The sequence below is a fragment of the Phoca vitulina genome, unplaced genomic scaffold, assembly GCF_004348235.1.
Source record: "Phoca vitulina isolate PV1807 unplaced genomic scaffold, GSC_HSeal_1.0 scaffold2, whole genome shotgun sequence".
NCBI classification, from domain to species: domain Eukaryota; kingdom Metazoa; phylum Chordata; class Mammalia; order Carnivora; family Phocidae; genus Phoca; species Phoca vitulina.
Window position 1 is genome coordinate 8,260,472 of NW_022589705.1, and position 13,854 is coordinate 8,274,325.

Sequence of the window (13,854 nt, forward strand, 5' to 3'; positions counted from 1 at the left end):
CCGGCAAACCAGATTCAAGAGTTTAAGACATCTCCGCAGGTCAGAGGCAAAGAGCAAGTTCTTGTGAAAGAACAAGTAAGGGCTGTGAGGCGCTGTTTCTCAAAATGGGAGCCTCAGGCCACCTGCATCAGCCGGCCCCCAGGCCCAATTCTCAGGAGTCCTTATTTTGGAAGGCTTCTCAGGTTACAGTAAAGTTTGAGAACACTACCCCAGTCTCCTTTCTCCTCCTCTGCTTTTACCAATGAATTGGCCATTGATAACACTAGCAGATGGGTGCTCTCAAGTTTTCTCATCTGGTTTTACAAATGACTCCTGTGGAACAGTGCTCATTGCCTACTTTGGACTCATGATCATGAGAACAGATAGAATTTTGAAGCCAGCGTTTCAAGACATTTGAAGTTGTTTGAAGGACCAAGCATCAGAAGAGCACTTTATAAATTAATTATATATATATATATATAAATTAATTGACAAGGCTCCTTCCGGGGAAGATGGTGGAGCAGGAGGATCCTAGGCTCACCTGTCCCACAGATACACCTAGATAACACCCACATCAGTATAAATAACCCAGAAAATGACCCAAAGACTGGTAGAGCAATCTCCACAACTAAATGTAGAGAAGAGGCCACATCCGAGAGGGTAGGAAGGGCGGAGACGTGGTCTGGAGCCAAAGAGACCTGCAGGACTGTCCGTGGGAGGGAGGGGTGCTCTGGGCGCAGAGAGGGGAGAGGGGGAGACCCCACGCCAGGCATGAGGGACCCGCACTGTGAAGACAAGGCAGCATTGCTGACAGCGAGGCTGTTATGGAAAACAGATATACCCGGTGTTTGCTGAAATGACCATTAACTGGCTTAAACGGTGGAAACTTAACATATGTAAACATCCCCACCCGCTCCACATCTTTTGCACATCAAAGGTGTTCTCAGGTGCTTCTGTCTGCCTACAGCTTGCGCTGGCTCACAGTGCCGCACCTCACCACCGGACTAGGAGACAAGGGATACATTAGTCACTTGTAGAATGCAAGGGCAGGACAAGATCAGGCATTCTTCAGCTCGAGTACATGAATCATGGATGGCTTCAGGGTCTTTGGATCCTGGGAAGCCATCAACCACATTCTGCCTGTTAGTATATCCATTTTTCTGGGGATGGAGTCAAGCGTTTCTTAGATTCTCAAAAGGCCCAGAACCCCTTTAAACCCCTCCAGGACTGGATCACCGCAAAGGCTTCCTCCAGCTCTAAGGTTCTCAAGAACCAACAGCCCAGCTCCTTTTGGAGTCTAACCTGGACAGGTCACTGACTTCACTTGGTTTTCAAAAGACACGGGCGTGTGTACTCCCTCGACACCTGCTCCTTCCCAGACAAAACAGGCCTGGTTGTGCAACAGCCTTCACTTTGTACAAACAAGATTAGATTTTCCCCAGACAGTATGATTTAACTTGTTTTAATGTAGTCTGCTATAAAAATGGATGAAGACTTCTGCATGGTACATTGGGCTTTACAAATGAGAATGACTAGTTAATGCTTGTGGTATGCGTTGCGCATCCATCGGCACCTGGTGACTAGCCATCTAGCATCCACAACATGGGTTAGTACCAAAATTGTGAATCATGGAACTTTTACTTAGCACACACACACGATCTACAGCAAACTTAAATACCAATCTATAATACCTAGCTGGATTATTGGATCCATTGCAGTATTGTGCTTATTTATCTTAGAAGATAGGCAACTAGCAAAAATACACATTTCTTTTGCATCTCCCCACCCCCATATTACACTGTAAAAGAAATACATTATTCAGTGCACTTCCTAAGAAATAAACATCCTTATAGTATCTCTCTCTCTCTATATATATATCTATGCCGAAACAAAGGGAAGAGTACAATGCAAATTTTAAGATTACCATTTAAAGCAAGAGAGGTAATAACACTCTGGGACTGTAGCCCCTCTCCTGTTTAGGAAGGTCAGCTCTTTTATCACTTCATTTGGCCGTGCGTGGGAATGAAGTTTAATGCATGATTGCTTTGGGCAGTTTATAAGATACCCCGTTCACCATTTGGTAGACATCCTGGGGCATGAGGAGTATTTTAATTTTTGATGTATTGGCCTTAATCAAACCCTAAGCCCTGGAGACACCAATTGTGATTTATACGTTGATCTCCATCACCGGCCCGTCCCCCATCAATTCATACTGGATTAAGAGAAAACAGATTTAAATTACAGCAGGAGGACAGGGCTGCTGGGTAGGTGTTGGCTAGGGAGAATGTATGAGAGGACACCAAGGCCTCTCCATCCCTGTGGACACAAAGTCCTAGAACTACCTTGTCTGAGCTGGGTTGCAGTCTTGTTTGGAAGATGGGGATCGTCCTTATATCCTATGGCCTCTGTCAGCTGTACTAGCCTACACGTTGGAAAGAGGGGAGGTGTCTGGCCTCACAAACTCACAATGATGGAAATGACAGAAGTTTCTAGAATGAAAGACGTTGCAACTTGGCAGCTTGTGAGCTAGACCCAGCTGCAGAAGTGTTTAACCAGCAGTTTCGAATTGTTTTTGAGTCTGTTTTGATATTTAAAAGTGAGAAGGTTTCTATGAAAATTTGGATTTCACAAAAATTTGAGGAGCTGGTAACCTGGTCTAGCACTACTGCATGGCAACAAGCAGCTGGGGCTGAACAGCAGGGGCCCTTGCCTATCAGAGGGGGCTCAGGCACTTCAGTTTGCGAGGCCTTCCCCCATCCCAGCTGACTTATAGCACTTGATTGAGTGACCTGTTTCAGCCATTTAGATGGCCAGTTGAGTTTTGTGACACTGCGGTTTTTGGCCCTGGCATTTGAGGACGCTGACGACCTGACTTCATCTGGAATTTCCGCCCCCCGTCCCCGTGGACAAGATTCCTCCTTTGACCGACTGGGTCCCAGCCACACTGAGTTGCTCTGTTAGGTAATCTTAATGTGCATTTCTACTCGCCCTTTATGCTCTATTGCAAACTCCAAAGATACAATCACACTAATATTTATGTGTTTAAGTGTGTGTGTGTCAGACACGCAAAGGGCTGTGTATCTATACAGATCTATGTATACTTCCATTTAGGGAAAAGTTAATTTGGTTGCACAGATACACCAAGTGCTGGCAGCTCCGAGAGTAAGTGTAACAATTTGGTAAAACCTATATAATTCTGACTTATAATATTACAGAGACAATGAACTTAAGTTATTGCTTTTTGATTACATAATAAAGATCTCATCCTGTTGCAAAACTTTTTATACAGAACGAGTAACCATTTCCTATTCAAGTAATAGCAATTGGAATCAGAAGTTCCTTACACAACAGTAGATGCCTGAAGACATTTTTTGAATGGAGATGTGATTTCATTCTATTCAAGGACGGCTGCGGGAAACTGGGAGTGACTTAATTTTTCAGAAGTACGAGAAAATCAGCACCCCCCACTGCCTCCTGCCCGGGAGGGCTTCTCAAGGGCTCTATAGAGCTCAGCTCAGTGGTGAGGTCACACCCACCTTTGGATTCCCCTTCTGACGCAGCCTTGTTTCTGAACCCAAAGCTTATATTAAAAACAGTAAAAGAGGTTTAAAAGCAGTGTTGTTTTTTAACATTCAGGATTCACAGAGGATCTCATTTTCTGCAATTAGATGATCCATTTTGTGTTTTCGCTGCAGAATCACATTCGCATGGCAGTCTTATTTCAGGCACTTTTGAGACATGTTCATCTGGAATAAAAATCTGCACGAACCACTTCTGCATAATTCACAATGAGTGTTGAGCGATTCCAGTCCCAAAATAGACAGCAAATCACCACCTGGTCCTCAATTAGCTTTCTCCATCACAACGAGATGGTGACTGCTGAGCTTGAGACGTCTTTGAGGTGCCCTTCCAGCGTCAGTACAAAGGTGTGAGGCATAAAAATCCAAACGACTCAGTTTCTACTTAAAAAAAAAAATACAAAAAGGCGAAATACACTAAATGGATTCTACAGATGGTTTCAGCTACTGTCAAAATAAATAACATGATCTGACTCAACGGTCGGACTCTGAGCTCTTGGACGAAATCTGCTGGAATGTCAGCTGTGGAGACTCCCGCGAGGGACTAGCTGCTGGTAGGCAGGAGTATCTCCACGTCCTTGCCGTTAGCCACGACAGCCGTGGAAGAGCAGCTGACGGCCAGGTCTTCCGTGGTGGCCAAAGAGGAGGCCTGGGAATGAGTTTTGGTCAGTGGAGTGGTGGTGGATGGAGAAGGGGTGAGGCCAGGTTTTTTGGGCGGGATGGGTGGAGGGTTTCCTCTCTCAGCCCTGGGGATGGTGGGGGACTTGATCCCTGGAGACAGAGGGCTCAGAGGACTGGACACTTTCCCTGGAGTGGGGGAATGGCTGGCGTCGCCTCTTGGGCTGGCAGTGTTGGCCAGATTCCGATAGTCTGTGCCAAAGGGAGAGCTGTTGGGGGAGACAGGCTTGATCGGCCCTTGCTGGCTAGTGAATCTGGAGAGCACCTGAGTGACGGTGTTGCGGGCCAGCTGCTTGGCGGCAGAGTTGTCTATGAGGGTGGGCGACAGGTCCCTGGATGGGGGGCTCTGCACACCACTGGCCTGCTGGTCCTGATCCGCTTGGGACTGAAATTTGTGCCGAGCCGCCTGGAACCGCTGGTTGATCCCCACTTGGTAGGATGACTGGTAGCCGGGGCTGCTGGCTGAGGACCCCAGCAGGCGCTTAGTCAGCACTGGGGAGGAGCAAGGAGAGGATGTGAGGGAGGAGGAGGCCGTGCTGCTGGGAGACAGGGAGCCCCCACTGGACGGGAGGTGAGCAGGTGCTGGGCCAGGAGTCTCGATTCCCACAGGACACCCGCCGTTCTCCACTGCTTTCTCTTGGGCCGACCCCACAGGCCTCTCTCGTGGAGGCACTTGGTTTTCCCCGCTGCTGCCTACCACCAGCTCCTTGGCAGTCTGTACCTCGGGCTCCAAATGGCCGTTGGTTTTTGCGAACGAGTAAGCAGGAGTGGCGGGACCAGGCGGCCCGGCGGCGCTCACCTTGGCTGCGCTGCTCCCCTGGCTTCTCTCCGTTTGGCAGAACACAGACACCAGCACGGGAGGCTCAGTGACCGTGCCTTTCGACACGGTCACCGGCCTCCTCGCTTGCTCAGGAGGGCTAGTGTGCAGGTGAGAAGCCTCCAGAGCCTTCACTATCTTCTTCAGGCTTTCCATCTCTTCCTTCAGGGTTCTGGTCCGGTTCTCCTCTCGGTTCAGTTTTGCCCTCAGTTGTTCGCGCTCGATGTCGAACTCGGACAGCTGCTTCTCCACCTGCGCCTCGGTCTGCAGGCCCCGCCTCCTCTCGGCCGCCAGCTCCTCCTCCAGCTTGCTCGCGCGGCTCTTCTCCTTCTCCAGCTTCAGGCTCAGCTCGCCGGCCTTCTGGCCCTCCTCGGCCGCCTTGCCCGTGGCTTTCCTGCACTCGAGCGCCAGCAGGGACGACAGCTGCTTGTGACGGCAGCGCTCCTCCTCCAGCTGACTGGACAGCTTCTTCTGCTCTTTCTCGAACTTTTTCACCTGGGACTTCTCAAATTCCAGCTAGAAGAGAATGCCACCGGACAGCCTGATTAGGATAAGACAACAAAGAGAGCGATTGCAAAACACCCCGGCGAGCTCTGGTCTGGCGCACGGCTGCCCCGCACGCCGCGAGCTTAGCTCCCGTATCTCCGAAGCATCGGAGCCCCTGCCACCCGAACGTGCGCACTAGGGTTTAACTTTCTCTGCTGATTTCGGAGGCACTTCTAGTTCTTACGTTGTTGGCGGCGGGAATCCGTGTTGCAGGTCTGCAGAGGGGTCAGAAGATCAGAACCGCTCAGGACTGATAACAGAAAGCCGCACACAGCGGGTTTCGTGATGAATGCGGATGAAAACAAAACTATTCATTTATTCATCTTAACGTAGTGTTCTGTCAGTTTCAGGGGTACAAGACAGGGCTCATCATCCTAAGTGTACTCTTAGGAAAACAAAACTTTTCAAGTTTCAGTAATCATTCTTTCTGGTCTTAAAAACAAATAGTTGCATTTAAACTGTACTTTTGAGGAAAAAAATAAAACAAGACGACACCGGAGAGGGAGACAAACCATAAGAGACTCTTAACCATAGGAAACAGACAGAGGGTTGCTGGGGGGGGGGGGGGGGGGGGGGGGGGGGGGGGGGGGGGGCAGGCACGTGATGTAATGAGCGCTGGGTGTTATAGAAGACTGATGAATCACTGACCTCTACCTCTGAAACTAATATTATATGTTAATTAATTGAATTTAAATTAAAAATAAATACATAAATAAACTGTGCTTTTTACACAAATGCAGTCTATTTTAATTATTATTTCCACCCTATTTAAGGCACAGAAACTCTTGAGCAAGAGGGAAAGGGTTGATGGAACCCTATTAGTCAATGTTTTTCAAACCCATTAACGGATGAGGAAACCAATCTCATGAGCCACGATTAAAGTTTAAAAAAATGAATGGCTATTGTAAGCAGTAAGGGTCATATATAATTTCATGAGATTTTTGTTTCAGGCATGTGTTTAGGTATGTCTATACACTGGGTTGTGATGTCAAATGTATTTGTTACTGGATTCCCAAGTCAAAATGCTTGAGAGTTCGAAGCTAGTGTTCCCAAAGTATGTTCTACGGGATGACAGTCCCAAGGTGAGTGAGCTCTGTCAAAAAAAGATTCTATGTGGGGTACCTGGGTGGCTCAGTCTGTTGGGCGTCTGCCTTTGGGTCAGGTCATGATCCCACGGTCCTGGAATCGAGCCCCGTGTTGGGCTCCCTGCTTGGTGGCGAGCCTGCTTCTCCCTCCTCTCCCCGCTCCTGCTCTCTCTCGCTATCCCTGTCTCTCTCAAATAAATAAATAAAAAATCTTAAAAAAAAAAAAGATTCTATGAAAATGTAGATTTGCTAAACTTAGAAACCATCTTGTTCTTTTTCTGTACTCAAGGGTCTAAGAAATTAGAAACCTATTTAACTTTGTGGCCAGTATTTCCCAGATTTATTTGACCACAAGGCCCTTTGTTTCGGAGCAACACTAATTTACACCCTGCAGGACTATCTTTGAGAAATGCTATTCTAGCCGCATGGTGCTGTGAACCCCTCCACCGTCACCACCTGCTGAGTCAGCCGCTCTCTCTCTTTCTCCAGCATGTAGGTGACATCATCTCCTTCAGCTGTGTCCTGTGCATGCCTCTGCCTTTCTTCCTCAAGGTCTAGGATCACCTTTAAAAGAATTAAAGAAACAAAAATTCCAAATATCAAGAAAACACACTTATAATACAACACAATTAAATACTAAGCACCTCTCTAAGCACCTAAGATAGTTCCAGAGATCAATCCATCCATCCCAGTCAGGGCCATCAAAGATCACTTTATCTAGTAGGGTGAAAGATATGCGAGCTATGTGCTAGAAAACAGTAAGATCTATGCTTTATTTCAGGATGCACAAAATGGCAAGTAAATAGAAGAGAGCAACTAAAGAGCTCTAGGGGTTGAGAAGGTTTCCGAGAATTAATAGATCCAGCAACTGCAGGCAGTTTGCTCAGACTAGGGGATGGGGGCAGGTGATGAAGCAAGACAGGACCACGGAGAGCTGAAAGCCGAGATCCTCCCCTCAAGCTCAAATCACTGTGCCCTGCTTAGTTAGTAACATGCATTTTGTATATAGTTAGCTGAGAGGTGGAGAGACTCTTGAGCTCAGCCTGCACATAAAAAGCCTCAACACTTGGGATCCTATGTGGAGATTTTTCAGAAGGCCTTTTAATTAATCTGCCTACCCCATTCCACTTATCCTGGCACCAAAGGATTAAGCCCAATTTGAAGGTGAATACTGTACACATTTAAAGGGACATTTCCCACATAATCCCACCTGTAACTGCACAAGATTCTGAAAGGCCAGGGATTTCTTAGCAGCTTCTGTTCCTGCTTCCCAGGTGCCTTGGCCCAGACCTTTAGGGCATAGCCCTGTCCTCCCATCTCTCAGCGTTTCTCTTCACTAATAGTTTTCTTGAATGGAGAGAGAAGAGTTTCTGGGACATGAAGCCCAAAATGTTTTCATTTAACAAAAATGAAAACATCTTGGTGTTCTTCCTTTTGGTTTAAAAAAAAAAAAGCCTAACTTGGGGCGCCTGGCTGGCTCAGTCATTAGAGCATGGGACTCTTGATTCGGGGTTGTGAGTTCGAGCTCCACGTCGGGTGTAGAGATTACTTAATAAAATCCTAAAAAAAACCAAAAACCAAAACAAAACCCCCCCCCAAAACCCTAACTTTTCAATTTAATAGAAAAACAATTTTGGCTAATGGTGGTCCATCATCTCCTCTCCTTTTGGAAAGCCCTCTAAAATTACAGAAATGGAATGAAAAGATAAAAACCCTCAAAGACAGAGATTGTAGCAGATGAGAAATGTTAATAACATTTGAAGAGGGCAGGAGGCAGGAGGGTGGTAGCTACTTTGGTATGGGGGAGGAAGCTGTTTTGCCCTGCAGGGCCCCAAAGAGATCTGGAACCTGGAGGCGGCCGGTGCTGCAGAGGAGAGGTGAGATGTGGGGTAGGAAACAAGGGCACTGGCTCAAAATCTGTATTTTCCAGAAGGTATTTGTCCCCTCAACCTGATTCCTGTACATAGAATGTTAGGCATCCACTGCCCAGGCATAAGGCAGATATTTATCCTCAGAAGAAACAGAATGTGGCAGGCTCAGGATTTGGGAATACCAGAGAATGAGGGTGAGGAAAGGGGGATGTGTCTGTTTTAGGAAGGTGGTAGGGTGGAGTGGGAGGCAGGGTGTAAGATAAATCCATATCTATAACGAGAGGAAGCATTAATATAAGTGTCAAGAACTGATAAGCAGGGGGGATAGTATACCATTTAGAAATATGGAATTTAGCTACCAAAATAAATGGTCAAAAGGAGAAAGTGGTTGTCTCTGAATATGGAGGAGAAGAGGGAATGGGGAGAGGTGGACTAGGGAACCCTGTGTTACATAATAAGCAGGGTAAGCATGTAATTTACAGTTCAAACCACAACACTTCTGAGAGTCAAAGGGGGTATTCTTAATGACTATGCTGAGGCGACAGACATCAACTGGGACTCTCTTGGGCAAACAGGGACAATAAGCACCCTAATTATAAGCCTCTAGGTACTGTTTGATTTGTAACAAAGTCAGTGTTTTATTTTGATAAAACACTTACAAACAGGCAGTTGGTTTGAAACTATTTAACACTCAAAGAATCTTACATTGAAATATAGTATTAAAGAATTTTGAGTTATTTTTAACTTCTTCCTCTCCCTCATCACCTAGAGCCACAAATCATCCCATCGCTATACCTTTCATGGGCGTCACAGCCAGCCAACCCTTCAGGGCAGCTCAGCTGCTTCATGGAGGAAGGGGGAAAAAGGCCTATCAAACAAGCACGCTGTGAAGACTTTCTTAGAGGATTACGTAAAAGGCCCCCAAATTTAGGCAACTATCTCAGACCCACCGACGCATTTTAAACTGGGCATAAATGTCTTTAGATTAGTTCATTCTAGACCAGAGGTTAAACTCTGCTGGGTCTTGGACAACTCTGAGAATTCAATTAAAGATGTGGGAAAAAATTAACATTCTACAAAAACGTATGGACTTTTGGCATTCTGTATATTTTTGGGGGGGATCATGGAACATCTGAGGCCAATTCCATGGTTAAGAATCTCCACCCCAGGGGTGCCTGGGTGGCTCAGTCGTTAAGCATCTGCCTTTGGCTCAGGTCATGATCCCAGGGTCCTGGGATGGAGCCCCACATCGGGCTTCCTGCTCTGCGGGAAGCCTGCTTCTCCCTCTCCCACTCCACCTGCTTGTGTTCCTTCTCTCACTGTCTCTCTCTCTGTCAAATAAATAAGTGAAATCTTAAAAAAAAAAAAAAAAAATCTCCACCCTGGCCTTTCATTTGGACACTGGGAAGAGTAAGAAAAATCATGGGCAAGACCTATGCCTAAGCAATCTGTCAGGTGTATTTTAAGCAGATGGCTCTCTAACGTAGGTAATCATAAAAGTAAACTAAAGTACATCAATTTGCAGCTGCTGACCCAATTTTTCAGAATAAAATGCTTCCTACTTAAATGTGTTGATGTCTCCCTTGCTGGTATAAATCTAAACCCATAGTTTTAGAAAATGTAGATTCTAGCCAAGCATCTTTTACAGGCCAAATCTGAGTGGTAAATCAGGTTGGGGAATAAAATCACAAGCACTAGAATTCCAATGAGATGAGGTAGAGGAAAGCACAGGTTTGCCTAACTAGGGGCTGTAAGATCTGGAGCCGAGCGCGCGCACACACACACACACACACTTTCCTAATAGGGCAGAACAGCTTTAAGGTAAACAATCCTCGGGACTGTTTATGGTTTTAGAAGTAAAAAGCAACGAATCTCAAAACTAGAGATATATAGGGGCGCCTGGCTGGCCCAGTCGTCTACCTTCGGCTCAGATCATGATCCCAGGGTCCTGGGATCGAGCCCTGCATCGGGCTCCCTGCTCTGCAGGAAGCCCGCTTCTCCCTCTTCTACTCCCCCTGCTTGTGTTCCCTCTCTCGCTGTGTCTCTATGTCAAATAAATAAATAAAATCTTTTAAAAAAACCCAACAAAACTAGAGATATATAAAAACAATCCATTGGCTTGCATGTTTATAATCAGGTAAATTCTCTCTCTCTCTCATACAGCATTCCCCAAATACCTGTTAATCTTGCTATTTATCACTTAAGTAAGCAAATAGGGAACGCTCTGTTCAGCCACAAGCTTGGTCAAACCCCAATTTGTTGCCAAAGGTTGGATGTTCAAGAGCTGAAAAAACAGAGCAAGTGTTTTGGAGGGTCCTATCAGGAAGGAATGCCGTCTTAAATAATGTGTCTGGCATAGTCCCTAAATTTAACATGTTGAGTAACTTGTGTTTTCTCTCTGAGCTCTTGGCTCCTGGGTAGGCTGAGGGGCTTCTGACACCTGGGAGACCTCCCAGTTGAATTACTGTGGGAACCGGCAGCTGACAAGACAGGATCAGGCATCATTTATCACGAGAGTTTATGGGGCACGAGGCAGGCGGGTGAACGTACTTTGCGGTGCCTGCTCTCGGCGGCAGCCAGCTGGGACAGCATGCGCTCCTGCATGCTCTTACACTGCTTCATCACCACCTTAAGGACAGAGAGTGGGTTTGTGCAGACTGGCTGCTTTTCGCCATCATTCTTCTCCTTCAGTGTCTCGAAGTCTCTCTGTAGAGCCATTAAAGGATCACTGATGTTGTATTTTCCATAGCGTTCTTCAATGAAAGTATCTCTGTGTTGGGCCTGGGAAAGAGGAAAAAATGAGCATTTTGCTTTTTAACACTATTGCGGAGGGGGATTTGCTAGGAGTTATACGTTAAAGATGGTAGTGTGAGTATGAATGGAACCTTCTGACTACAAATCTGATTGGTGATTGGGCCATTTTAATGAAGAAACGACACCAGAAAGGGGGCATGGTATAATAATATTAAAGAGGACAAATTCTTACGTAGAGCTAACTATGTATTAAACATTGTTATAAGCATTTACATTCACATTAACTTACTTAAATTTCATTAGCCTTTAAGATAGTGCTATCATTTTCAATTTGGAGATGAGAAAACTATTATAATGTGGTCAAGTAACAGGTTACTCATTTAGCAAGTGGTCAGAATCAGGATTTAAACGTAGGCAGTCTGGCCTTCAGCACCATGCTTACTGCCTCTGCTTATGAATGCTTGTAACTGCCAGCAGGGATACCTTATCCTTTCTTTCTGTGTTATGGCATTTGCATTTCTAAAATATGGTAAACATGAGAATTTTGAGTTTACGTATTTAGGTGTGTAATAAGGCGGTTGCAGATAAGTAAAGAATGCTAAAAGTGTTTCCACGTTATATTCTACGACATTTGTGATCTGAACATACAGAATCTCACTCAGTTATTGGTCAGTCAAGAGGGCGGAGGCACTCACGACCAGAGGTGCAGACAAAATCCCTTCTACCTGCTGCCAAATTCCACCCCTTCTTCTAGTCTCTCTTCCCTGCTACCTGCCATCTTCCTTTCTGTCCCCTTCAGGGCTTGGTGGGCTTCAGGGATGAGAGAGAAGGTGAGCAGGGAATGCGGGCTGGTGCTGGAGTCTGGTTTAGGGCTTTGGGCCTGCGTGCCAAATTGGATCCAAGGATCAGGAAGGGAGTGGAAAGATATTCTTTGGCTTCCCTATTCTTTCAGGTCTACTAGGAAGGACCTGAAGTAATACTCCGTATGAGCATTACATATTACATGCAGGTGAACAGAGTGACATTAACAATTACTTTACTACACAGACATTAAAAAGGTTCCTGAGACATTTTACAATGAAAAAAAAGGCAAGTGTTAATACAGCATTGAAGAAACTTTCTCAAAAACCACAGCAAAATACTATATAATTTAAACTTTCAAATGAAATCTAGTCATGAAAACTGTTATTTATCAATTTTTAAAAAATTATTTCACCAAAAGCTAGGTTTTCTTTTTCTTTTTTGGGGGGTGGGAGGAGCTAGGTTTTCTTACTACCGGCATCCAGGAAGAGGAACCCATATGAAAAGAAAGGGAAATTCACAATTTGATGGCTATGCTTAAAAAACAAAGCAAAACAAAAACAAAAAAAACCCTTCAAGACACTAGAGCAAACATGGGGTTTAACACAGAAGTATGTTTCAGTCCTGAAAACATGATGCATCCTTCATTAAACTGTCCTAGTTCAAGACCTAGGAATCACTTAGATTTATGCTATCAATTTGTGTTGGTATCAATTGGCAAATGTTCAAAGCAGAGTTAGAAACCCTGGGTTTTACTTCTGGCTTAACTACAACCATTAAGACAAAAATTTTTTAAGATTTTTTTTTTTTAACTAATTTCTACACCCAACATGCGGCTCGAACTCATGACCCTGAGGATCAAGAGTCGCAGTTCCTCTGACTTGAACCAGCCAGGTGCCCCTAACTACAACCATTTTAAATGATGACATTATTGGGGTATTTGGATAAAACTGGTATACTGGAACTATGAAGAACCAAACTGATTTGTTCCTTTTAGTTACCATCTTAAGATAACCATCTTCCTGCCCTTACTACAAGTGTGTGCGTACATGTGGGTGTGTAAGCATGTGGATTAAAGGGGTAAGGATTTGAAAGATAGACTCCAAGACAGACTCCTATTTTTTCAGCTCCCAATTAAAAAGAAAATCCTCAGTAAAATTTCAAAATAGTCTTTATTCCATTTTAGGATGGAGAAAGACAAGACCAATTCCTGAACTGGCTATTTTTATTCTTTTTTAACATCATGGCAAGAGTAAAACAGAAAAGGCTAGTTTTTAGTTACATTTTTAAAAGGAATAGTGTCAGACAACAGAGACTCATCAATATTTTCCTTTCACCAAGAACATCTGTTTCTTTAAGTTCAGGTATAAAAACTTGAGATTGACAACCCAGGATTTGATGAAAGTACCTGTCTGTAGCTACTTATGTCCTAAAGGCAAATCCAAGTTCAGAAAAATGCTCAAAGGAAGCAAGAGGAAAAAACACTCTCTTTGAAAAGTTGAAATTCCACTTTTCTTACTGTCACGTTGTTTTATTCATGATTACCATTTTGGTCTGATTAGCGATGGGAAAGGAATGATTCTTGGTACTGAAATTGGTTTGGTAGGGCAGAAAGGAACACGGAAACCTGAGTATTTCTATAGCCTTCTCCTTTTCAGAACAGCATGGAGGAAGTGGGATGGGAGAGCAAGAGCTAGGAGTACGATTCATGACCTTGACAGATCTGCTGAGAAGCTGTCTCTCAG

The 13,854-nt window shown here is 45.0% G+C and overlaps 1 protein-coding gene across 1 annotated transcript in view; it reads right to left on the reverse strand.

Moving 5' to 3' along the window:
- Positions 1 to 676: 676 nt before the first annotated feature.
- The window catches only part of CTTNBP2NL (CTTNBP2 N-terminal like), a 52,274-nt gene continuing 39,096 nt past the window's right edge, over positions 677 to 13,854 (reverse strand). The window contains exons 4-6 of the mRNA XM_032421499.1: positions 11,105 to 11,335; positions 7,140 to 7,247; positions 677 to 5,568 (exon numbers count right to left, since the gene is read on the reverse strand). Coding sequence (XP_032277390.1) covers positions 4,102 to 5,568; positions 7,140 to 7,247; positions 11,105 to 11,335 — 1,806 coding nt within the window. The 3' untranslated portion in view covers positions 677 to 4,101. The remainder of the gene's footprint in view (positions 5,569 to 7,139; positions 7,248 to 11,104; positions 11,336 to 13,854) is intronic.